Here is a 25,159-nt window from a genome sequence, read left to right as displayed (position 1 = left end):
GGTGGACTAAATCATGGTCCCCTTCAGTCTTCAGACCTTTCGTCTATCGCAGCCAAGCTTATAGCTTCCACCTCGCTTTGGGGGAATCTTCAGCCTCTGCCCGGGAGTCCATGGGGCTTCATTCCTCTTCCACTTCTCCCTCCTGGGAGATTGTAAATTTTGACCTTACAATTCAATCGACCAAGTTCCATTCTTTTATTCTGTCTTCTTCCCTGCCCCCTTATCCCAGCTTCTAGCCTTTTGGGACACTCTTAACATCCAGTGGCCTTCTTCCTTACACCAATTACATCAACCTCTGCTCTAGATCTGGGATTTATTTGACAATGCAACTGCTAGCAATTTGGCTTTGCGCTGCATTCTATCGTCTTTCTTTTTCTCTTCTACTTTTTCTCTGTTCACAAAGACTTTGCGAGCGATTTCCATTAATTGGATTATATTCATCCCTAAGGCACCTTCTTGCCTCTGGAGCTTTCGTTTAATGTCCAGGGCACTCTGGGAAAGCCATCGCTAGCATATGGGCATTTTTGGGATCCAGGGGGTTGATTGGGGTGTATGTTTTATACGCATCGACCATCCTTTGCAAAAGGCTTTGGGACTTTTGTCTGATTTTTGGATCACGAAAGAAGGTTTGGACATGTTTACTGGAGGTTTTGCGGCTTGTTCTAAGCCTTGAAGAATTAGTGCCTGATAGTCCCAGAGGGAGGCCATATCTCTATAGGGGTCCCACTGCGGATCTTGCCATGGAAACTGTAAATTTAACGCGGCTTGAAGGCTTCCTCCATCTGCGGGTTTTAAGATTTTTCCAATGGCACTACTCAACCTTTCTCTTTCTTCCCCATTAAGGAGAGTAGTCATTAATTGCTCCAAATCCTGCCATGTTGGATTATGGGTTCCGATAATGACCCTAAACAAGTCAATGGCTTCCTGAGGCTTAGCGGACAATGGTCCATAATGTTGTTTCCAGTTCAACAGGTCTGTGGTGGTAAACGGGACATATTGAAACAAAGGCTGGATCTCTACATGTCACTGTCCATCTATAACCCTTTGATTCATTTGGCAAAGTGGAGCTAGGAGCTGACTTTTGGTTCGGGGAAATTTCGTTGAGTTATAGGAGAAGGGGGTCCACTAGACGGACTTTCCAATTTTTGCTTTTCTCCCTGGTCACTTTGTCCTACTGCCCCTTGGTTAATTCCACCGCCGGCATTGCCTTGGGTGATAGAGAGGGGAATATGGAGGGGGGCCTTCTTCCCCATCAGGTGCAGTTTGGAGGAGAGGCTTTTTCTCAGAGTGATTCATTTTGACCTTGCTTTTGCCATTTCCTTTTATTCGGGCCACACAAACCTTTACAGCTTCCTTTTTACATTTACGGAGCCAGTCAGGATTTTGTTGCACTGCTATCTGCCACTGGTCAATATACTGATATTGATCTGGGTGACCAGTTTTAGCATCCATAATGTTCTGATGTACTTTTGAAATGATGTCTGGATTAAAAGTGCCTTCAGGTTTTGTTGTGGGCCAGCAGGAGCCGTTGGAGGTGCAACCAGATTCCAACAGTGAGGGGCCTTATGAGTCGGCTCTGGAAGATGTGGACGACCCTGGACAGGGTTCCGACTCCGAGCAGGGATCAGAGAGGCTGGTTGGCCACCAGGTGGTGCATGAGGCATGGAGCCATTCTTACCTTGGCCCTTTTCAAGGCAGCTGCTGACTGCATGAGGCTTTCTTCCCAAGACCAAGCACACTGCTTTCCCTGCATAACCTGTGGAAGATGGCCCCACGGCCAGCAGCTGCCTTCTAAAGGGCCAGGGTAGGCACATCTTGACAGCAATGAGAGCAAGAAGACAGGAAAGATTAGCCAGGACAGTGGAGCACAGGGCAGGAGGGACTGTAAGGTGACAGGAGTGACTGAGCTGGGTCAGATGAGGTTTCTTAGGGCAGTTGCAGCTTTGTGCTGCACTGCTAGGACATCTCAGGCTTCTGGAGGCAGCTTCTATAAGCATGACGCACCAAGAAACCTTAAACTGCACTGTGAATCTCATCCATATTTGGTACAATTGAAATGTTTAGTTAAACATGCAATAGCTATAAAGAACGAAAGAACTCAACTCTATATACAGATAGTCCTTGTCTTCTGAACTAAATTGGGATTGGACTTTTAGTTGATAAGCAATGCAGTCATTAAGCAAATCGTCATCTGGATTCAAAGTTATGACTATTTGTACCACAGTCATTAAGGAAATCATGTGGTCGTTAAGTGCATCATGCAGTTGTTAAGAAAATCCAGCTTGCTTGGTTAACTTTGCTTGTCAGAAACCGACTGGCAACTTTCCAAATTGTGATCATGTGATTGCAAGATGCTGCATTTTAAATGTGAGCCTGTTACCAAGTGACCAAATTGCGATCACAAGATGAGGCAGGGTCATCAAGTCACTTTTCCCAAGGCTTCGTAACTTTGAACCATTGTTAAATGAACATCATGTCAAAGACTACCAGCACACCTAAAAAAAAAAAAAAGAGTATCCAGAGCAGCTTCTGCTACTAAATTGAGAATTGAATCTGGCTCTCACTTTTTCAACTCTTCCTAATAGTTATACAAGGCTATTTTGCAATTTTTTTCAATATTCAGGAAATGCATGTTCTCCATCTTTAAAACTATATCTGTTATTGCAACTGTAGAATAGACAATATAAAAATATAAATATAACCTATGCAATATAGACTCATCTTAGAATGTCAAATTTGTGAAGGAAAAGTTCCCAATTTCTTTTTGTTTTCCCATTTTCCCGTTTTCCTGTCTTTCTTCAAAAATCTTTCTCGAGATCAGAAAAAAATACTTATAAATATAACAGTTATAAACACAAATCTTTCAAGTCCATGCTTCACTTACGCAGATACTTGTTTCTTTTAAATAATCATGTACTATAATCCTTAGATTTATATAAAATATGAGACATCCAAAATGCCATCCCAAGAGCTACTCATACAGCATCCTGAAGTATTGCAAAGGCTACAGTATTCTGAAAAAGAATTGAGTGCTTTCAAATCCGAGTGTCAATGAAACAATTGTCATATATACAGGTAAGTCAAATTATGTTTTAGAAAGAGACAAAAATGTCTCACAAAACAGAATATTGGGGCATATTTGCTTGGCAAGCTTTAATAAGGATTTTATCACATTAGTATGGTTATGTTGTTTTTGGAGTCTTTGATGGCACTCATCCTGTTAAGAAACAATGCATTTCCTCCCATTAAAACAGTTTTTGGCTCATCTATATTCCTGCATGAAATACTTCAGGATATGAAGCTGAGTCACCCTTACAACTGAATTTTGCGATAATATTTATAAAATGAATTACAATGCCTTTTGTTCCAAGGCAGTAATTTTCCTTTATATTTGCAATGAATATTCAGGGTGTTTTATAAATCTAACCCTAAAGATTGGTTTCACAGAAGGAAAACAACTTTTCAGGAACATTTATACACGGTACAGTGTCACACTGACAACAAAGCGTTACAGATATGGAAAATAAGTTATTGAGATACATATCACAAGCTGTAACTCTTTTGAACGAGAGAGATTAGGGAAAAAAACAGTCTTGCATAGGAATGTACAGCTCAGAAGAAAAGACTCAACCCTTTTCTTTTGCTCAACTCTTAAAACTGCTGTATAAATTTTAAAAAACAATGAATATATTCAAAGACTTATGTACAGAAGTTCTGCTACAAAATGATACTCCTACTTAACATTAGATATACATTTAAAAGATTAAGATTGCAAATGAATTGACTTTAAGTCATAGCTTTTCAGTGAATTAAAGTAAGTACAATCTATTATGTGGGGATATAAAATCAGCACTTGACTAATTGACAAGCTCATCTATGATATCAGACTAGTGGAGAAGTACAGATTATTCTTACAGATAGCTAAGTAACATAAGAATATATAACATTTAGAAGTAGGCTTTTATCTACAAAACAAGATTATGGCTATGACTGTAGTAGTAATTCACAGTCAATTACTGATACATTATTTCACACTAATTTTTTCAATGTGGTAACATGGATAAACTTTCATAGATTACTAGCAAGTAGAGAGTAAATGTCACCCTAGTGTACATCACATAATCATCTAGCAAATGTGGTGTGTGTGTGTGTGTGTGTATGTATATGTATATTTATATGTATATGTATATGATGTATATGTATATGTATATGTGTTACAACCCCTGGTATGCCCAAATATGGGAGGGAGCTCACTCCTCCCTCTTTCTGTCCTTCGGCTCATCACAGAAAACCATCCAGGCAGAAACCCATATTTTTATTTTTAATGTTGCCTTTTTATATTTGTGTTCAAATCCCAGTAAGGGTATGGCTAGCTGATGAGAGCTAAAAAGCTTGAAATGGATCCATACTAGTCTCCCTTTATTTATTTATCAGCACAAATACAACACACACACACACACACACACACACACACATATATATATATACAGTGGGGCAAAAAAGTATTTAGTCAACCACCAATTGTGCAAGTTCTCCCACTTAAAAAGATGAGAGAGGCCTGTAATTGGCATCATAGGTAGACCTCAACTGTGAGAGACAAAATGTAAAAAAAAGACCAAACAATCACATTGGCTGATTTGGAAATAATTTATTTGCAAATTATGGTGGAAAATAAGTATTTGGTCACCTACAAACAAGCAAGATTTCTGGCTCTCACAGACCTGTACCTTCTTCTTTAGGAGGCTCCTCTGTCCTGCACTCATTACCTGTATCAATGGCACCCGTTCGAACGTGTCATCAGTATAAAAGACACCTGTCCACAACCTCAAACAGTCACACTCCAAACTCCACTATGGTGAAGACCAAAGAGCTGTCAAAGGACACCAGAAACAAAATTGTAGACCTGCACCAGGCTGGGAAGACTGAACCTGCAATAGGCAAGCAGCTTGGTGTGAACAAATCAATTGTGGGAGCAATAATTAGAAAATGGAAGACATACAAGACCACTGATAATCTCCCTCGATCTGGGGCTCCACGCAAGATCTCACCCCGTGGGCTCAAAATGATCCCAAGAACGGTGAGCAAAAATCCCAGGATCACACGGGGGGACCTAGTGAATGACCTGCAGAGAGCTGGGACCAACGTAACAAAGGCTACCATCAGTAACACACTACGCCGCCAGGGACTCAGATCCTGCAGTGCCAGACGTGTCCCCCTGCTTAAGTCAGTCCATGTCCGGGCCCATCTGGTTTGCTAGAGAGCATTTGAATGATCCAGAAGAGGATTGGGAGAATGTCATATGGTCAGATGAAACCAAAATAAAACTGTTTGGTAGAAACACAACTCGTCGTGTTTGGAGGAGAGAGAATGCTGAGTTGCATCCAAAGAACACCATACCTACTGTGAAGCACGGGGGTGGCAACATCATGCTTTGGGGCTGTTTTTCTGCAAAGGGACTAGGACGACTGATCCGTGTACAGGACAGAATGAATGGGGCCATGTATTGTGAGATTTTGAGTGCAAACCTCCTTCCATCAGCAAGGGCATTGAAGATGAAATGTGGCTGGGTCTTTTAATATGACAATGATTCCAAACATACTGCCCGGGCAATGAAGGAGTGGCTTCGTAAGAAGGTCCTGGAGTGGCCTAGCCAGTCTCCAGATCTCAACCCCATAGAAAACCTTTGGAGGGAGTTGAAAGTCCGTGTTGCCCAGCGACAGCCCCAAAACATCACTGCTTTAGAGGAGATCTGCATGGAGGAATGGGCCAACATACCAGCAACAGTGTGTGCCAATCTTGTGAAGACTTACAGAAAACGTTTGACCTCTGTCATTGCCAACAAAGGATATATAACGAAATATTGAGATGAACTTTTGATACTGACCAAATACTTATTTTCCAGCAAAATTTGCAAATAAATTATTTCCAAATCAGCCAATGTGATTGTTTGGTCTTTTTTTTTACATTTTGTCTCTCACAGTTGAGGTCTACCTATGATGCCAATTACAGGCCTCTCTCATCTTTTTAAGTGGGAGAACTTGCACAATTGGTGGTTGACTAAATACTTTTTTGCCCCACTGTAGCTCTGCAGCAGACATCAAGAACAAGGATCTCACTAACTTAAGTAGACTAAAGCTGAAATCGTACAACATTTTCCCAGGAGTAAGTCTCCAGAAGACTGCCGTGTGGGTGCTGGTGAGTACAGGACAGCATTGGTGGCAGAATGCATGGTGGCCAAAAAGGTAGAAATGGGGGAGAAGATAGGTGTATGAAGATAGGTGAAGTGCAGGGCAGAAGTGTGGTTTAATGAACCCAACCAGGGCTCCAGACTGCTGTCACTACGTAGTGTGGTTACCTGATGTTTCACCTAATCATCACTTTGCTTACCAATGGTAATGTAGGTCCCAGTTGAAGTTGTTAAGTGAGGACTACCTATAATCTATTTACATTTAATTTTGTATTCCAAGGTTAAATTGGTATGTTAAACCCTCATAACATTTGTTGTCTTTTAGTAACTGCTTCTGAGTACATGTGAATTTATACTTCAGTAACTTCAGTAACCTAGACATCTTGTCTTCTATTAAACAACATACCACCCATCTAAAACATTAGACAATCAGTGATGGTTGAGTCACCATCTCAGAGGTATTTTCTTACCTAAACAGAGAAACAGAATGACCATGGCAAACAAAAAAGTAGTGCAAGTAGGACTGACTTCTGATTTCCTGCCAGCTTCCCCACTGTTTCCTTGTAAAAACTAAGAAGGAGCATCAGAAACCCTTCCTTCTCTTCCTCCCTCCTCTCTCTTTTTTCTTTCTTTTTTCTTCCTTCCTTCCTGCCTTCCTTTCTTTCTTCCTTCCCTCCCTTTCTTTTCTTCCTCTTTTCCCTCCCTCCATCTCTTTTCCTTGTTTCCCTTCCTTCATCGCTTCTTCCCTCCTTCCCTGTTCCTTCCATCCTTTGATCCTCTTCCTTCCCCCTCTCTTCATTCTTTCTTTCCTTCCTCCCTTCCTTTCTTCTTCCCTCTTTGTCTTTCCCTACTTCCTTTCTTCATTTTCTTCCTTCCTCTTCCTTCTTTCCTTCCTTCCTCACTCCTACATTCCTCTCATCCTTGCTCCCTAGAATTCCTGCAGACTTCCCCACTTACTTTGTGGGAAATTGCAGAAAGGAAGTCAGTAGGGAAGCCAGCAGGAAATTGCAAGTCTAGGGCCAGAGGTCAAAGTGGCTGCTGCCAGGGAGGCAAATGAGAGGATGTACAAGAAGTGCTGCATAGATTAGGAAAGGTGCAGGAGGATGTAATGTAAGCTTGGAAGGGTGTACAAGAGTTTCCACACAAGTCAGGGAGGTGCAAGGGTTGCCACACAGTTCAAAAAGAAAGCATGGGATGCAGAAGAGATGTCACACAGGTTGGCATGGGAGCACAGTGGTACACAAATGGTTGGCATGGCATGAGCACAGAGGGGCAGGAGAGGTTGTGCACAGAGGGGCAGGAGAGGTTGTGAAAGAGGCTTACCTGATGAACTTGCAACATTTCCTATTGGCTTTCCCATTCCCTACTGGCTTCCCTACTAACTTGTGGAAAACTGTCAGAGAAAACTGGAAATGCAAATTACATGACTGCAGCTGACTGCAGCAGCATAGTGCTACTGAAAGCAGTCATAATAAATTTCATTCCCTTGGAAATAATGAATCCTGGCATTCTGCATGCTTGTCCATTTCAGGTACTAGGGTCAATAATTATTGCCCTATGATGCACCATTTGCCGATAGATGCATTACCAGCACTACCCTATATAACTCCACACAGAAATAAGTTTTCTGAGTCACTCTTAAAAAAAAAAAAAACTTCAGTGAGGCAGAAAACAAAAAACCAGATTTCAAAACCATCAGTTGCAGGAAAATGATAATGTCTATATTCACTTCACTCTTCTCCCTTCTGTTAGCAACAATATATTTATTTTCAACTCCCACGCCCTTGAAATTCATTAGAGGCATGCCACATTGTTGGACATGATCATCATTCACAGCTATTGTTAAAAAAAACTATTATAATGAGTGCTACTTTTTTCAAGATCACTGGACAATAGACAAAATTTCCATTACAATAAAAGAATAAACATTGAACTATTCTGCTGCAAGCTTAACATTGTTTTTAAGTGAAGCCACCCAACTGTACTTAGTTTAAATGATAAATTATTCAAATTTCATACAGCTAAATTTTCTTTCTTTTTTTAAAGCTTTGTACGTCTCAATTCATAACCAAAAAAATGATCCTACTGAAACTCTTACTATTTTAAAGCATAGTACAGATGAAACTTGAAAAATTAGAGTATCGTGCAAAAGTTCATTTATTTCAGTAATGCAACTTAAAAGGTGAAACTAATATATGAGATAGACTCATTACATGCAAAGCAAGATAGTTCAAGCCCTGATTGGTCATAATTGTGATGATTATGGTTTACAGCTCATGAAAACCCCAAATCCACAATCTCAGAAAATTAGAATATTGTGAAAAGGTGCAATATTCTAGGCTCAGTGTCCCACTCTAATCAGCTAATTAAGCCATAACACCTGCAAAGGGTTCCTGAGCCTTTAAATGGTCTCTCAGTCTGCTTCAGTAGGAATCACAATCATGGGAAAGACTGCTGACCTGACAGTTGTGCAAAAAACCATCATTGACACCCTCCATAAGGAGGGAAAGCCTCAAAAGGTATTTGCAAAAGAAGTTGGATGTTCCCAAAGTGCTGTATCAAAGCACATTAATAGAAAGTTATGCGGAAGCGGAAAGTGTGGAAGAAAAAGGTGCACAAGCAGCAGGGATGACCGCAGCCTGGAGAGGATTGTCAGAAAAAGGCCATTCAAAAGTGTTGGGGACTTTCACAAGGAGTGGACTGAGGCTGGAGTCAGTGCATCAAGAGCCACCACACACAGACAGATCTTGGACATGGGCTTCAAATGTCGTATTCCTCTTGTCAAGCCGCTCCTGAATAACAAACAACATCAGAAGCGTCTTACCTGGGCTAAAGAAAAACAGACCTGGTCTGTTGCTCAGTGGTCCAAAGTCCTCTTTTCTGATGAGAGCAACTTTTGCATCTCATTTGGAAACCAAGGACACAGAGTATGGAGGAAGAATGGAGAGGCACACACTGCAAGATGCTTGAAGTCCAGTGTGAAGTTTTCACACTCTGTTTATTTGGGGAGCCGTGTCATCTGCTGGTGTTGGTCCACTGTGCTTCATTAAGTCCAACGCAGGCATCTACCAGGAGATTTTGGAGCACTTCATGCTTCCTTCTGCAGACGAGCTTTATGGAGATGCTGACTTCATTTTCCAGCAGGACTTGGCACCTGCCCACACTGCCAAAAGCACTTAAACCTGGTTCAATAACCGTGGGATCACTGTGCTCGATTGGCCAGCAAACTCACCTGACCTGAACCCCATAGAGAATCTATGGGGCATTGCCAAGAGAAAGATGAGAGTCATGAGACTGAACAATGCAGAAGAGCTCAAGGCCGCTATTGAAGCATCCTGGTCTTCCATAATACCTCAGCAGTGCCAAAGGCTGATAGCTTCCTTGCCACGCCGCATTGAGGCAGTAATTGCTGCAAAAGGGGCCCAAACCAAGTACTGACTGCATATGCATGATTATACTTTCAGAGGTCCGATATTGTTGTATGTACAATCCTTGTTTTATTGATTGCATGTAATATTCTAATTTTCTGAGATTGTGGATTTGGGGTTTGGGGTTGAGCTGTAAACCATAATCATCACAATTATGACAAATCACGGCTTGAACTATCTTGCTTTCCATGTAATGAGCCTATCTGATATATTAGTTTCACCTTTTAAGTTGCATTACTGAAATAAATGAACTTTTGCACGATATTCTAATTTTCAAGTTTCACCTGTATATATCACACAATCTATATCCAATAAAAATGATGCTACTGAAATTCTGATTTTATTTTATTTCTGACTTCAATATTTCTGTCCTTCTTTCCCATGTCTATTCCCCACATACATTCAATTTAAAAAATCTACTTTGACCTGAAGTAAATCGACCTGATTGGATAAAACAATAAAATTGTCCAAATATTTTTATACAACATTATAGAATCATAGGATTAGAAAGAGATCTTGGAGGAGGACTTTTGGTCCAATGCCCTACCCACGTCTGGAATCCTCAGACCATCCCAAATGACTCTCCAACAACTTTTCTTTGAAATCCTCCAGTTACAGAACACTAACAATTCCAGGAGACAGTCTGTTCCACTGCTTAATAGTTCTTGCTGTCAGGAAATTATTCCTTATTTAGAGTTTGAAACTCTTTCTGTAAAGCTGCCGCCCATTGGTTCTACCCTCGAGCACTAAAGGGAACAAATCTACATCCTACAATACAATACAATACAATAGCAGAGTTGGAAGGGATCTTGGAGGTCTTCTAGTCCAACCCCCTGCCTAGGCAGGAAACTCTATACCGTTTCAGACAAATAGCTATCCAACATCTTCTTAAACACTTCCAGTGTTGGGGCATTCACAACTTCTGGAGGCAAGCTGTTCCACTGATTAATTGTTCTAACTGTCAGGAAATTTCTCCTCAGTTCTAAGTTGCTTCTCTCCTTGATTAGTTTCCACCCATTGCTTCTTGTTCTACCCTCAGGTGCCTTGGAAAATAGTTTGACTCCCTCTTTTTTGTGGCAACCCCTGAGATATTGAAACACTGCTATCATGTCTCCCGTAGTCCTTCTTTCTATTAAACTAGACATACCCAGTTCCTGCAACCGTTCTTCATATGTTTTAGTCTCCAGTCCCCTAATCATCTTTGTTGCTCTTCTCTGCACTCTTTCTAGAGTCTCCACATCTTTTTTACATCGTGGCGACCAGAATTGAATGCAGTATTCCAAGTGTGGCCTTACCAAGGCATTATAAAGTGGTATTAACACTTCACGTGATCTTGATTATATCCCTCCGTTGATGCAGCCTAGAACTGTGTTGGCTTTTTTGGCAGCTGCTGCACACTGCTGGCTCATATTTAAATGGTTGTCCACTAGGACTCCAATATCCCTTTCACAATTACTACTGTTCAGCAAGGTACCACCTATACTGTACCTGTGCATTTCGTTTTTGTTGCCTAAATGTAGAACTTTACTCCTTTCACCATTGAATTTCATTTTATTAGATAGTGCCCAATGTTCAAGTTTGTCAAGATCCTTCTGTATCTTTAGGCTATCCTCTTCTCTGTGACAGTCAATCAAGTATGGAAGATTGCTATTATGTCTCCCCTTAGCCTTTTCTTCTTTAGCTAAACATAACTAGTTCCTTTAACAATTCTTCACAGGTTTCAGCCTCCAAGTTTTTACAGAACCACAGAGATAACCTTGAAGAAACAAAGTAGTGGCTGTGGTTAGCAAAATATGAATAAAGTAGATGAAAGAAATAAGATATTAGGGGGGGGGGGGGAACCAAAGTGACTCCACTTAGACTTTATTTCAAATAAGAGAGAAGGAAAGAGAAATGCTGTGAAGTTTTTAAGATTCTGTTACTTTAGCCCAGTGGTTTGCAAACCTCAACCATAATCCAAAAACTATAACTTTTTGTACAGGTAGTCCTCAACTTACAACAGTTCATTTAGTGACTGTTCAAAGATACAATGGCACTGAAAAAAATGACTCATGACCATTTTTTACACATGTAACCGTTGCAGCATCCCCATTATCACGTGATTTACATTTGGACGCTTGACAAATGACTCATAAATTGACATTTATGATTGTAGGGTCCCAGAGTCATGTGATTCCTTTTGTGATATTCTGACAAGAAAAGTCAATGGGGAAATCAGATTCACTTAACAACTGTATTACTAATTTAAGAACTGCAGTGATTCACTTAACAAATGTGGCAAGAAAAGTCATAAAATGGGGCAAAATTCACTTAACAAATTTTTAACTTAGCAACATAAATTTTGGGCTAAATTTTGATCGTACATTGAGGACTACATGTAGTCTTCAAGCTAAGAAGATTCACGCAGGCAACCGATTACCAGACCCCGGTCTTAGCCAAGCTATCAGGGCACAGAGCTGTGGTGAGAATTTTGGGTTATGGCTGCAGCCTACAACTACCATTTTTGGCCTGCAGACCTGGTAACCACACCCAGAGGCAGAGAAGTTAACAAAAAATCTGACCCTTTACAGAAAAAGTTTATGGACTCTTGCTGTAGCTTATATCAATAAAGCAGAATTCTATTAATGTATGTCTTATGGAATCTGTTTCCTGATCTGGTTTGTGTCACAGGATTGACAAAATCCCTTATCATCTTTGTTGCTCTTCTCTGCACTCTCTCTTTTCCCCAGCATTGTTCTTGTACTATATATAGTATCTGTATACAATATCATACCTGTACTGATGTAGCCCAATATTGCACTGATTCTTTTGATTTCTGTAACACACTGTTGGCTCATGCTTAATCTGTTGTCTAACAAGACACCCAGATCCTTCACACAAGTATTACTGCTAAAACAAGTACCACTTATATTGTAGATCTACATGATTCTTCTTGAGTGCAGTTTCTTACTACTAAACTGCATTTTGGTGGGAAAGTCCTATGTTCAAGTCTATTAAGTTTCTTTTGAACCTTGAGTCTCTCTTCTGAGATGTTATTAGTTCCCTTAAGCTGTGGTGTTTGTGAATGTGCTGTTTATCCCTTGTTGTTGTTAGTCGCAAAGTCATGTCCAACCCATCGCGACCCCATGGACAACGTTCCTCCAGGCCTTCCTGTCTTCTGCCATCCCCCGGAGTCCATTTAAGCTCACACTGACTGCTTCAGTGACTCCATCCAGCCATCTCATTCTCTGTTGTCCCCTTCTTCTTTTGCCCTCAATCATTCCCAGCATTAGGCTTTATCCCTACTATCATCCAATCTAGATATATAGAAAACTGATAGTGAGTCCATCCAAAATTGCTCCATTGTATCAAGGAATCAATTGAGGTCAGCTTCATCAAATGTTTTACTGAAGTCTAAGTGTTCAACATCCACAGCAGTCTCTGGTCTACTAATGTATTTAATTTGTCTATTAATAAATTCACTTTGACAAAAAAAACATAACAAAAAAACAGTAAAATTAGTCTGGCACAACCTACTTTTAAGAAACTCATGCCAGCTTCTAGTTTATTTGTCCCTTGTTTCTCTCTAAGGGCTTGCAAACTTACTGTTTAATTATTTTTTCTAGTATTTTTCCACGTACCAACATCAAGCTGACTGATTTGCAATTTCCTTGGTTTTTTTCCCTTTTAAAAGACTGAAAGCTAACTTTTCTACCCCTTCTCCAGTATCCAAATATAGTTCTCAAAATATTATCCTTAATAATTCTGAGATTACATCCACTAGAATGTAATCCATTTGGCCCTGGCAACCTAAATTTATTCAAAGCAGCTAGAGTTCCGTCACCACTTCCTTGCCTATTTTCATCTGCATTTCTTTTCTGCCCATTATGACACTGTTTCTGACATAGCAGACCATTTTTCCTTCAGCAAAAAAACTGATGCAAAATAGAAATTAAGCAATTCAGTCTTCTCCCTGTTGTTCACCATATTGCCATCTTCTCAATCCATTATACCAAGATCTTCCTGTTGTTCCACACCTAAACAAATAAACTGTTTTGTTATTTTTGACATTCACTGAAAGCTTCATCTTATTCTGAGCCGTAGTCTTCCAGATCTTATCCTTATAGATTAAGGCTACTTTTGAATTTTCTTTGGTTGTATGCTTTCCATTTGTTTTAAAATAGACCTTTTCATTCCTCAATTTCTTAGAGCAGGGGTCAGCAACCCACGGCTCTGGAATCGCATGTGGCTCTTTCATCCCTCTGCTGCAGCTCTTTGTCGCCAGTCAGCACCACAATTTTGAGAGGAGCTTCTGGTTGGGGGGGGGAGCAGGGCGCCAAGAGGAGACTCTATGGCAAGGGGCAGATTTTCCGGTCAGCTCCACAATTGATAGAGCTTTCGGTTAGGACAGGTAGAGGAAAATGGCGCCATGCTAGGAGGAGACACTACAGTGGGGCAACCGGACTTCTAGTTGGCTCCAGAGTTTAACGGGGTGCTTCTGGTTTGTGGCTCTTTGAGTGTTTAAGGTTACCGACCCCATCTTAGAGCAATCATTATACAACCGTACCAGTCTCATTAAATACCTTTCTTCCCTTTTCTCTTTGGTATTTATGTTTGGAACTTATTTATCTCATTTTTCATGACCCCCCTCACACACACACACACACACACACACACACACAATTTTTCCCTTCAGGATGTCAAGTACTGAATCCTTCCTACTATTCAATTACCTTACCGAAGTCAGCTCTTTTGAAATGTAGAATACTTACAGATTACATTCAGTTCAGTTTCTTCAGGGGAAAAAAACCCTATATACTATACTATACTATATCAGGTGAACTGGAATTCATGGTTGGAATATACTATATACTATATTCCAACCATGAATTCCAGTTCACCTGATTTTAGCAGTATTTGATTTGCCACCTTTTACCGCAACCTGGAATTCTTTCTGCTGGTTCCCCCTACTCTGAGCAATAATGTAAAGGATCTGAGTTTTTTAGTGTCACCCTTCTTAGGCTTGCCTTTTGCATCTCCTGAGGTATTTGTGAGCATTCCTTCCTTCTTACTACTTCCTTCCTGCTGTAAGGTTTACTGCCTTTGGCCTAATGCTTTGAGTATGGTTCTGGATATTGGTCTCCCGCCTCCTCCTGATTTAAAGCCTGACTCTTTGTGAGATGCTGCCCACTCTGCATGTAAAATAGTAGTTTACTATGGGATCCTTGTCTGCTCCTCTTTAATGCATTTCATTCAAATAAAAGCAAACAAATGGATTCTTTTTTCATTCTTGCGGATGGTACAGTGACTTGTTTATTTGGATTGATTGAAATGACTTTACACTAATAATCTACAATTCCACATTAAACACCTAGCTAACTCATAAGATTTTACCATAAAAGACACTAAGGATACAACAATTCTCCCATGTCAAAGAATCATGCCAAGTATAACAACAAAGTGTTATTTTAAATCAAGAATCTCTTTCTGGGATTTAAATGATTTATAGAACAGAAATTTGTATATACACTATAGCATCAGGGCAAAATGCTCCATTTACAATTCTGAGATGCACAAATCATGCAAAATACCTCTTGTAAAGTAGAACAGACATTGCTTGTAAATTATCTTGAATAAAAATGTGTTTGTTTCATATGAGTCTGGCGCCTCACATGTTCAGGACTAGGAAGAATATCCCAACTGAAATTAAAATGACTGCCATAAAATCAGCCATGGTAACATCTACAATAAAAAGCAGTTTATCAGTAAGCTTCCCTGAATTCTATATTATAATTTCATATATATGAATTATCCATCTGTCAAGATACATTGGTCTAATTCTTACTGTGCTAAGCCATGGATTCTTTTATCAAATAAATCACAATTATCTGCTTTTGCATAATATGCTAAATCAAAATCAAACAAACCACATTATAGCTCAAGTACAAAACACAGTCCTGCCTTCTAAAATTGTATACCTATGTAGTTTAGAAGTTGTACAGGCTTCAGGCATAACACTATTGTTTGTTTTGGATTTAACACAGTGTTTTAACCCATCAAGTTGAGGCTTGTAAAGCACTAGACAACCCCTCCCTCTTTCTCACCCAATTCTATTTATGAATTTTCCTATCACAATCCTAAACAATATCACAATTTTTTAGAAAAAAACTCAACTGGTGGCATTCATACATGATGCTAAGCGATAACTCAGGATTTCCAAATCACAATGCCAAGCATATATATATATATACTAAGTCAAAAACAAGTAAAACAATCACAGCAATAGCACCAAGTAATAATGTTAAAGGAGTAATACCCGATATATTGCACTGTCTTACTAAGATTTCATTCTACAAAGAAAATTTCTTTCTCATTTATATACTGTTAATTAGAATATATGTATACATACATACATACATACATACATACATACATATATATGTTGTATTTGTGTTGTATTTGTGCTGATATATATTCTGTTTGTTTCAGAAAGAACTTACAAGCAAGTGAATATAAACTTGATTCAGGTATATTAAATGAAGTGAAAAATGTTTCCTCAAAAACAGCATCACTGCAGAATATAATTTCATAAATCTCTCACTTTTTCTATTAAATGCTAATTAAATTCTAATAGAGAAGCTGTGAACATTATTGAATAGCTAAGACAAAAACATGGGAGGCTGTTAAAATATTCAATATAATTTGGAATATAATCTGTATCAACTACATGTGTATCTCTGTCATCATAGAAATCAAGTCAATTTAAGAGAATTTTGCATTAGAGCTGTGCAGTTTCCTCCAGATGCTGTGCAATCTGGGAAAAATACAACTGTTTTAATGCAATATAAACAGGTGCTATGTGTAGATTCCTGTATACTCCAAAGCACTCTTTTCTTTCATATACAAAGAACTGTATCACTCTCAAACCTGTAGAATTCCAGATAATTCACCATCTTGTTTCTTGGATCCCAGTGTACACGTGGTGCTTATTTAATAACCATTTGTTCAAACCTGCAACAGTGCCGAAAAAGTAGTAATTGTTTTTGGGCTAGCTCAGCCCAAGTATGACATAGAACAATTCAGCCAAAGTTCAGTTCTTTATTTGCTCACACCAGCAAACAAAATCTTGCCAGACTAAACCAATACTACTCTCACCCTAAAGGATATATCTTAGGAGATTCTAGGGCAGTGATGGCGAACCTATGGCACGCGTGCCACAGGTGGCACACGGAGCCATTTATCAGGGCACGTGAGGCGCTGGCCAGCTGAGTTCACCCTTTTTTAAAGCCATTTTTTGCCCTCCCCAGGCTCCAGAGGCTTTATAAAAGAGCCTCCCCCCCGCGGAGGCCCTCCGCAGGCTTCATGAGCTTCCCTGAGGCCTCCGGAGCGCAAAATACCGCTCCTACGGGCAAACCGGAAGTTTGGGAACAGACTTCCTGTTTGCTCGGAGGGTCGTTTTGACTGCTCCGGAGGCTTCAGGGAAGCCTCTTGGAGGTCCCTGAAGCCTTCAAGCTTAAAACGACCCTCCGAGCAAACCGGAAGTGACTTCTGATTTGCTTGGAGGGTTGTTTTGACTGCTTTGGAGGCTTCAGGGAACTCCCCTCCTGTTTCATCTTCGGCTGTTAGGAAACTCACGTGGTGAGCGCTGCTCCCTTCTCTTTGACAGCCGCTTGGTTTCCAATGGGGGGGGTGAGAGAAATACATGCATTAGAGTCGGAAGAAAAATGCATTGATTTCTTCTCCCACCCCCATTACTTTACTTTACTTTATTTCGTATTTCTAGACCGCCCCCTCTCCCAAAAGGGACTCGTGGGTGTCCCCATTGGACACCAGGAGGATGTCAAAGAGGAGGGAGCAGCACATGCCATGTGGGCTTCCCAACAGCCGATGAAGGAACAGGAGGGGAGTTCAGCTGTTGGGAAGCCCAGTGCCGCACACTGATCCCTTCTCCTTGACAGCCGCCTGTTTTCCAATGAGGGGAGAGAGAAATACATGTGTTAGAGAGGGAGGAAACCCTCACTGATTTCTTCTCCCACCCCCATTAGACAACAGGTAGCTGTGAAAGAGAAGAGCGCACCACGCGCCACCTGGGCTTCCCACCATCAAACTCCCCTCCTATTCCTTCTTCGGCTGTTGGGAGAAGCCCAACAACCTCGCCTGGCGCCTTTGGTTCCCAAAGCCCACGGGAGCATGACCAAAGGTTTGGCACCCAGAGTCGGGGCATGGGGGAGCCAAGTCCTGCTGATCTCGGCTGCGCAAGCACCAGCTGTTCCTTCGCAAGCAGCTCCAGGGCAGATGACAGCCGCCTCCCTGGCGCAGCCGCCACCTGCCGGCCAGAGAAAGGCAAAGGGGAGGTTGGTTGTGCCAGATGTGCAGCTCCGAGGTGGGGAAAAGATGAAGAGACACAGAGTCACAGACTCCCCCCTTCCCCCCACACCACAGCTCGCCTCCTTGGGAGGGATCAGGGCGCGTGCAGGATGGAATTTGCGACCAACTTCAAAGTGAATGGGGCTGTTTGTGACTAAATGGGACAGAGAACATAGAGGGATGCAACGGAACGTGGATGTAATCTAGTCCAACCCCTTCCCAAGGCAGGAGTCCTTACACTTCCTTCTCTTTGAGAACTGCCAGTGGCAGACATGAGGGAAATTGTGTGTGTGAGAGAGAGGGGGGGATGACATAACTACAGTACTTGCAGGAGGCAGTCAACACCCAGTGATCCCCTCTGGCAAGCAGGAGTCCCCCGTCTCCCCCCACGTACCCTTCTGGCAGAATGGCAGTGTTGGAGCTCGAAGGTGAGGTGTGGTTTTTTTTTTTCCTCTGCCATTCTGGAAGAAAAGAAATCCAGTGCAGGAAGAGGGGCAGCATAAAGGAGTGCCGCCTTAAACCAAAGCCTCTGAGTAACTGGGACAGAAAGCCGTGCTTTTCAAGTGGCAGTTTTCAGCAGGTTCCTGGCTCTTCCGAGAGAAAAGAAAAAAGAGAGAGACAAAGATAGAAAGAGAAAGAAAGAGAAAGGAAGAAAGAAAGAAAGAAAGAAAGAAAGAAAGAAGGAAGGAAGGAAGGAAGGAAGGAAGGAAGGAAGGAAGGAAGGAAGGAAGGAGAAAGAAAGTTGGAGAGAGAGACACAAGAAGGAAGGAAGGAACAAAAAAGAAAGAAAGAAAAGAAGAAAGGGGAGAGAGACACAAGAAAGAAGGAAGGAAATAAGGAAGGAAGAGGAAGAGAAAGGAAAGAAAGAAAGAGTGAGAGAGACAAAAGAAAGAAAGGAAGGAAGGAAAAAGAAAAGAAAGAAAGAAAGAAGGAAGAGAGACACGAGAAAGCAAGCAAGCAAGCAAGCAAGCAAGAAAGCAAGAAAGAAAGGAAGGAAGGAAGGAAGGAAGGAAGGAAGGAAGGAAGGAAGGAAGAAAGAAAGAAAACAGAGAGATACTAAGATGGGCCTTAGCCAGTGGTGGGTTTCAAAATTTTTTAGAACCTATTCTGTAGGTGTGGCCTGTTTTGTGGGAGTGGTTCGGCGGTCATATGACTGGGTGGGAGTGGCTTAGCGGTTGTGTGACTTGGTGGGCGTGGCCAACTTGGAAAATGTGGTGAAACTCACTTAACAATGCTCTTGCTTAGCAACCAAAATTTTGGGCTCAATTATTATCATAAGTTCTCTTTCTTTTCTTGCAGTGACCAATCCAATGCCACTGGGATACTCACAAGTAGATGAAGACATCAATATTTCATCTGTAATTGATATTTGGAGACATGCTCCCCCAAATCCAGACACGATAATAGATATTCAAGACCAACAATCCTATTGTATCATAAAGTTATCCAATCCCCCTAGTTAGTGATTATCACTATATCTTGTAATGAACTCCGCAGGTTAATTATGTTCTGTATAACAAAGTGCTTTTTGTATTTATTCTAAATTTCCTTCCGTCTTCAGGTGAATCCTTGTCCTAGTGTTTTAAGGGATGATAGAAAATTTCACCCAACTTTTTTCTCCACAACATAAATGATTTTATGTACCTCAGTCATATATCTCCTCAATCACCTATTTTTTCCAAGCAAGAATCTCAAATGTCCTTTTCTTATGGAAGAAAAAAGGCCGAGCCCTCTGATTATTTTTACAGCCTTGTTCTGTGTTGTTTCCAAGTCCATTTATATTTTTCAAATGTAGGAACAAGAATTATTTTTATATTACAAAGATGACATTTTATACCAACCATTTTCCTAATAACCTTTAAAATTAAACTTGCCTTTTTCACAATTGTCACACACCTGTTTACATCTTCAGTATCCACTATTCCCCGTGAACTTTTTACTGGTTTGTTAAGCTCAAACCGCATCAGTGTTTGTTTGTATCTAATGACCCAATATGCATAATGTTGCATTTATTTAAATTGAACCATTTTTGTCTTTTGATCATTCTCCCAGCTTAAAAAGATCTTTCTACAACTCCTCATAACCATTTGATTTTTGCAATACAGAGTAGTTTAGTATCATCCATAAACTCAATAAGGTGACAGCTTATGTGTAACTCAAAATACCAATCATAATACAATTTTAACTGAATTTTAAAAAACTGAAAGATAGCTATAATCAAAATCTTGTTTGGAAGTATACTTATATTTCCAGGGAAAAATGACAAAAGTAAACTGATAATTAACTACAGTTACCAGCGTAATCAATGTGTATGATTAGCCACAATATGCTCTCTGATGGGTCTATTGACTCACAAAAATGTGGGACCCTTAATTTTGCCCATTAATTCTCAGATACTCTAAAGCTGGCAGAATATTTTCTAAAAATACTGCTTCCAAAAGGATTCTGGGTAGATATGATACAAGCAATAAATACCACAAAAACCAAACCTGTTAGTATATGTACAAATAAGTAAATTTTTCTTTTTACTAATTCTTTATTTAATCAAGTGAAAGCAGTAACAGACATCTGAAGTTCCGAAATACTGAATTTAAATTAGATAATCAATGTTTAGATCTAGCAATTACTAGCAGTTAGGGCATATGAAATTAAGCTTATGTTACTAGTATTCCTTAATCATTCACAACCAAGAAAATAATAAGGGGAATCTACTAAGATAAATCAGAAACAGGAATTCTTTAATGACATTGTTTAGAGAACCAGCCCCTGTTAACAGATCATCAGGGTATCTTATTGCCTTATTGCCAGCAGTGTGGAGTAAAGGGGATTCTTGATACACCAGACCTCTGAGGTTGCAAGAAGCCCTTAGCCACAACTTAGAATGAAGCCCTTTGTCACATGAAATCCAGTTCAAAAAGTGCAGCCAAAGCCACAGACATCCCAGCCCAGCCAGTCTTTACACCCTGCGCTCTATCTGATATTCTCCATCTTGTTGCTCTTGTTGTTGACTGAGGTGTGCCCAACCTTTACAAGGCAGATTCTGGCCACATGAAGCTCACTCTCCTCATGAGGAAACCACATGCATGACCTGGGGAAGAAAGTGTGTGGCCAACACCTGCATGGGCAAGGTTTGGCATGTTTGGTCAGCAGCAGGAGCAATAAGATGGCAAAGCAAAGCTACGATGGCAGGGGACAAAGGGGCATAGATGGGGGGAGATAAGTGGGTAGTGAGGAGTTGAAACGCCCAAGGTGAATTTTGATCACGATTGCTATGATGGCCATAACTCTGGGGACTAGACCCTTTGTTCAATGCCACCATACCTTCAAATGGTCATTGAATGAATAATCCTAAATCGAGGACTTCCTGTATTTGTGATTCATTACTTCTGAATCACAGAAGTAATGTAACCTCCACAGAAGAAGTAACCTCCCATGAAAAAGGGAAGGTCATTCATAGTTTATTTAATCAACTCAATATTTTCGGTTCACACAATAGAATGAACTATAGACTACTCACATGGACACATGGGTTCAAGGAAAACAGTAGATTAAAATATGGGTGATCAGCTATAAACGTACTTAAGAGGCAGCACTTGCACTTTGATACCAAGATGTATATATTCTTCACAGGCCCCTGCCCATGCAGTTGGACAATTAAAGTATGATTCCTGGTACATGTGAGCCATTCAATGTGGTTTCAGCTATCTTATAGTATGATAATGTAAACTAACAAGAAGATATTTTCCAAGTGTGGCTTATTCCATATAATGTGAGTTATCATAGCATCTGAACCCATTTGCTCTTTGGTTTGTTTAATAATGAATTAAATAGATGATTTACACAAATGTGGAATAAATAATACTTTAAATGCAGCATGCACAATATTCTAAGTCAATTACTACCATATAACCACAATTATTACTAGGGTTATCAGATCTGTGCCTAGAACCATTAGACAGTTAGAATTTTCAGGGGTGTTTTTGCTGTCACTATTAGTTCTCTATTAGTTTGCAGTCCAGATCTCACATCACTAATAGCAGCTTAACTTGGTGAACTGGGTTAGAGAAAAGCAACACAGATAAAATAGGTTTTTGTTCCTGCACAAGATAGGTACTACATGAAACAAAACCACAAGTGATGCACTATGAAAGTTTATTTAGCATTGTCTGCTATTTTTATTAATATAAATACTGAATACTATTGCATAATTTCATATTCATTATTTCAGTTCTTTTCAACAGTCCTAGTATGAGTGAAATTAGATACTATACCGATAATGCATATTGTTAAAACAAGCACTAAACATCAGATTTTGAAGCTATTAATAGGATACAACAGCTGTTTCTTTCCTACCATGAGTTCATTCAAAATCCACACAAATAAAGAAGACATATGGGGGGAGGGGAGCCTGAATAAGTGCAAATGTTTCATGAGAGTAGAAGAATAAAGAATTTTGCATTTCTCTTTCCTCATCCCCAACATCCTACTGCTGTTATTTTTCTACTTACTTTGAAAAAAGCATCAGAAACTAAGAATAGCTTCTTTATTGGATAGTTGAATATATCACAGGGATGGGCACAATGTGCATTTCTTCAAATATTGGCAAGTAAGTGTGGCAATAGTGAAAAATACTAAAAAAAATTATAGAAAACCACAAACTATGCTCTCAAGGTATATTTGTTCTTTGTGAACTTAACTGTGATTAAATAAATTATCCAATATTCTGGATGCAACACACTTATTAACCACACAAATTGAAAATACATGTCAACCTAATTATTGCTCACCAGTTTGTTATTCAGACTACAAACAACAGTATTTTGAAACCTATAATAAATCAGGATTCTAAACCTGGATTATTCAAGAAACTATGGCTTAGTATGATCTATGCACACACCTATGGAAATCATAATGTACTCTTGCACTGCCAGATTTAAAACTATGCATCTGGCAAGTCCTTTCTTAGATGAAACATTCCTTTTTTTCCACACATAGCTGAGAATGGTACTTCTGAGGTAATTTCTGATGTAACCATCATCTTATTAGAAGAAATTCACTTGATTCAGATTTATTATTTTATTTCCCCCATTACTTAAATCATGCAATAAATCAACTAAGGTTTCACTAATCTAGTAAGAATCTCAATACTAATGAATACTTATTTCTGCATACCTATCCTCAAAACAATATAATTGTAGGCTCCTCATGACAACATTGAACACTAACAAGGTAGGCTGAGTTCCTACAGTGCAAGATACTAGCCTGTCCTGTAATGGGACTCAATTATAATTCCCCTGTCAGGAAATTTGCAGAGAACAATATTTTTTTAAAAAAAACTTCTGACTCCACATTCAGCTTATGGCACCAATCACTAGCCAGATTTCCAGAAAAGAAGCCATATCCAAAGGGGATTCATTCCTACTTGTTTATTCTATATCAAAGTAAGTCTGAGGAAGGAAGATTTAAAAACAGTGGACACAAAGTTTCCTTTCTTTTGAAAGGAGAATTCAGCAGGTAATGGGGAAAGAGGGTGTTGGGAGAAACTTGGGTCCTGTTCTGCAGGTTAGAAAAGTGCAGTTCAGTTGGACCTAGTTTCCTTAACAAAGTCGTGGAAGACATGGGGGAGAGTAAATTAAAAGCAACAAAAAGGGAAAATAATGAAAGGACTAAGGTATCAAAGAGGAGGGTAACTCCAAACGACGCTGGAAAGACTCGGAAAGATAGGAGGTAGGAATAGAAGCCTCTCTCGGCCGAGGAAATGTGAAGTAAAGCGAAACAAGAGCCCCTCAATTCCCTCCTCCCCAACCCCTCATCAGCGCGGGCCTTTTGAGAAGGGATGAAGCCGCTTTCTCTCGCCAGCCTCGACCCTTCCCCAAAAGCGCCCCAGTGAGGCGTCGGGTAGGAAAGGGATAAAGGGCGAGTCACTTGCTCGTCAGGGGCGGGGAGGATTTTGTTTTGGCTGCGAGACCCGCTTCTCAGCCGCGCAGCCTCAACTTCTGAGGAAGTTCACCGGGAGCCGCACCACGAGCGAGGGATCCCCGCGGAGGGCGGGAGAGGGGAAAGGGAAAGCGCTCACCCACGCCGTATTTCTCCTCGCGCTTGGTGGGTATCCAACGCGTCATAGCTGAGGGAAGCCCGAGCTCGCCAGCCGTCGGGGAAAGCCGGGGTGGAGAGGCGGGGACTGACGCGGCGGCGCTGCTAAGCCGCCATTTTCCAGCCTCGGTCGCGGCCGCCCCGGGACAAGGAGAAGAAGAAAGTTTGCAGGCAACGGAGCGGTCATGTGGTGCAGGCGGAGCCAGGGATTGGGAGGCCCTGCCTGGATAGGAAACCCAGGCGGTCGCTGCGGACGGGAAGGAGGCTCCCTCGGCGGCACCGTCACCGCCGTTAAGCATCCTTCCTCGGGCTGGCGGGGCCCGTTTCCCCTCCTCTTGAAAAGTCGCTTCCCTTCCTGAGAATGACACTTCCCTGTTCTGAAACCGCCCCGCGTTGCTTCACCTTTCCGTGCCTTTAGCCACAAGTAGCCGCGCTATCCTCTCCCAAGGGATTCATCTAAGTAAGAGAACGGGGCAGAGGGTACCGGGAACCTAGGAAATACAAAATACGGAAAACGAATCCTGTAGCCAGAAATAAAGAGGGTTCCGTTGCTCCCCCAAAACGCTGCATGGAGAGAGTTCATGTAGTGCAAGAGACTGAGCCAGTAAAAAGAGGGAGTTGCTGGATGTGGTGTTAAGTTTTCTCAGCCAAATATCTTCAGCTCTACTGTATGTTTTACAGCCTTGTTCTTAATTACTACATTATTGAAACAGTCCTCTTGTCTCTTTTTTTATGAAAAGGAAAAGCATTTTCTTCATCTGGATTTCTAATAAATACAATTCTATGGCAGACAAAGCAACCACTTTTATTAGCTCTCTTCATTACAATATGTTCGGTAGGTTCATCTGTTCTAATGCTGAGGATCTTTCATCAACCTCTGCATGATATATAGGATGTCCAAATTAGTTTCTGGTGTTGGATCCTGATCCTTTTCATTTTGGGTAAGGGACTTTTGACCCGACAGTAATAGTTGCACGGGTAGGTGTTGACTTACAGCCATTTGTTTAGCAAAAGTTACAACAAACTAAAAAAAAAACCTCTTACAACCACACCAGTCCTGGCAATTATGACCATTTTAGCATCACAGCCACATAAGTAAAATTCA

At 40.7% G+C, this 25,159-nt stretch overlaps 1 protein-coding gene across 1 annotated transcript in view; it reads right to left on the bottom strand.

Annotated features, from left to right (window-relative positions):
- DOCK1 (dedicator of cytokinesis 1) overlaps window positions 1-24,496 on the bottom strand; it is a 459,011-nt gene extending 434,515 nt beyond the window's left edge. The window contains exon 1 of the mRNA XM_081954827.1: window positions 24,038-24,496. Within this exon, the coding sequence (XP_081810953.1) occupies window positions 24,038-24,353 (316 nt within the window). The 5' untranslated portion in view covers window positions 24,354-24,496. The remainder of the gene's footprint in view (window positions 1-24,037) is intronic.
- Between the last annotated feature and the right edge of the window lie 663 nt (window positions 24,497-25,159).

Source organism: Natrix helvetica (assembly GCF_964273705.1).
Source record: "Natrix helvetica genome assembly, chromosome: 5".
Lineage (NCBI taxonomy): Eukaryota > Metazoa > Chordata > Lepidosauria > Squamata > Natricidae > Natrix > Natrix helvetica.
Note: the sequence above shows the minus strand (reverse complement) of the source record. Positions and strands in the feature narration are given on the sequence as shown.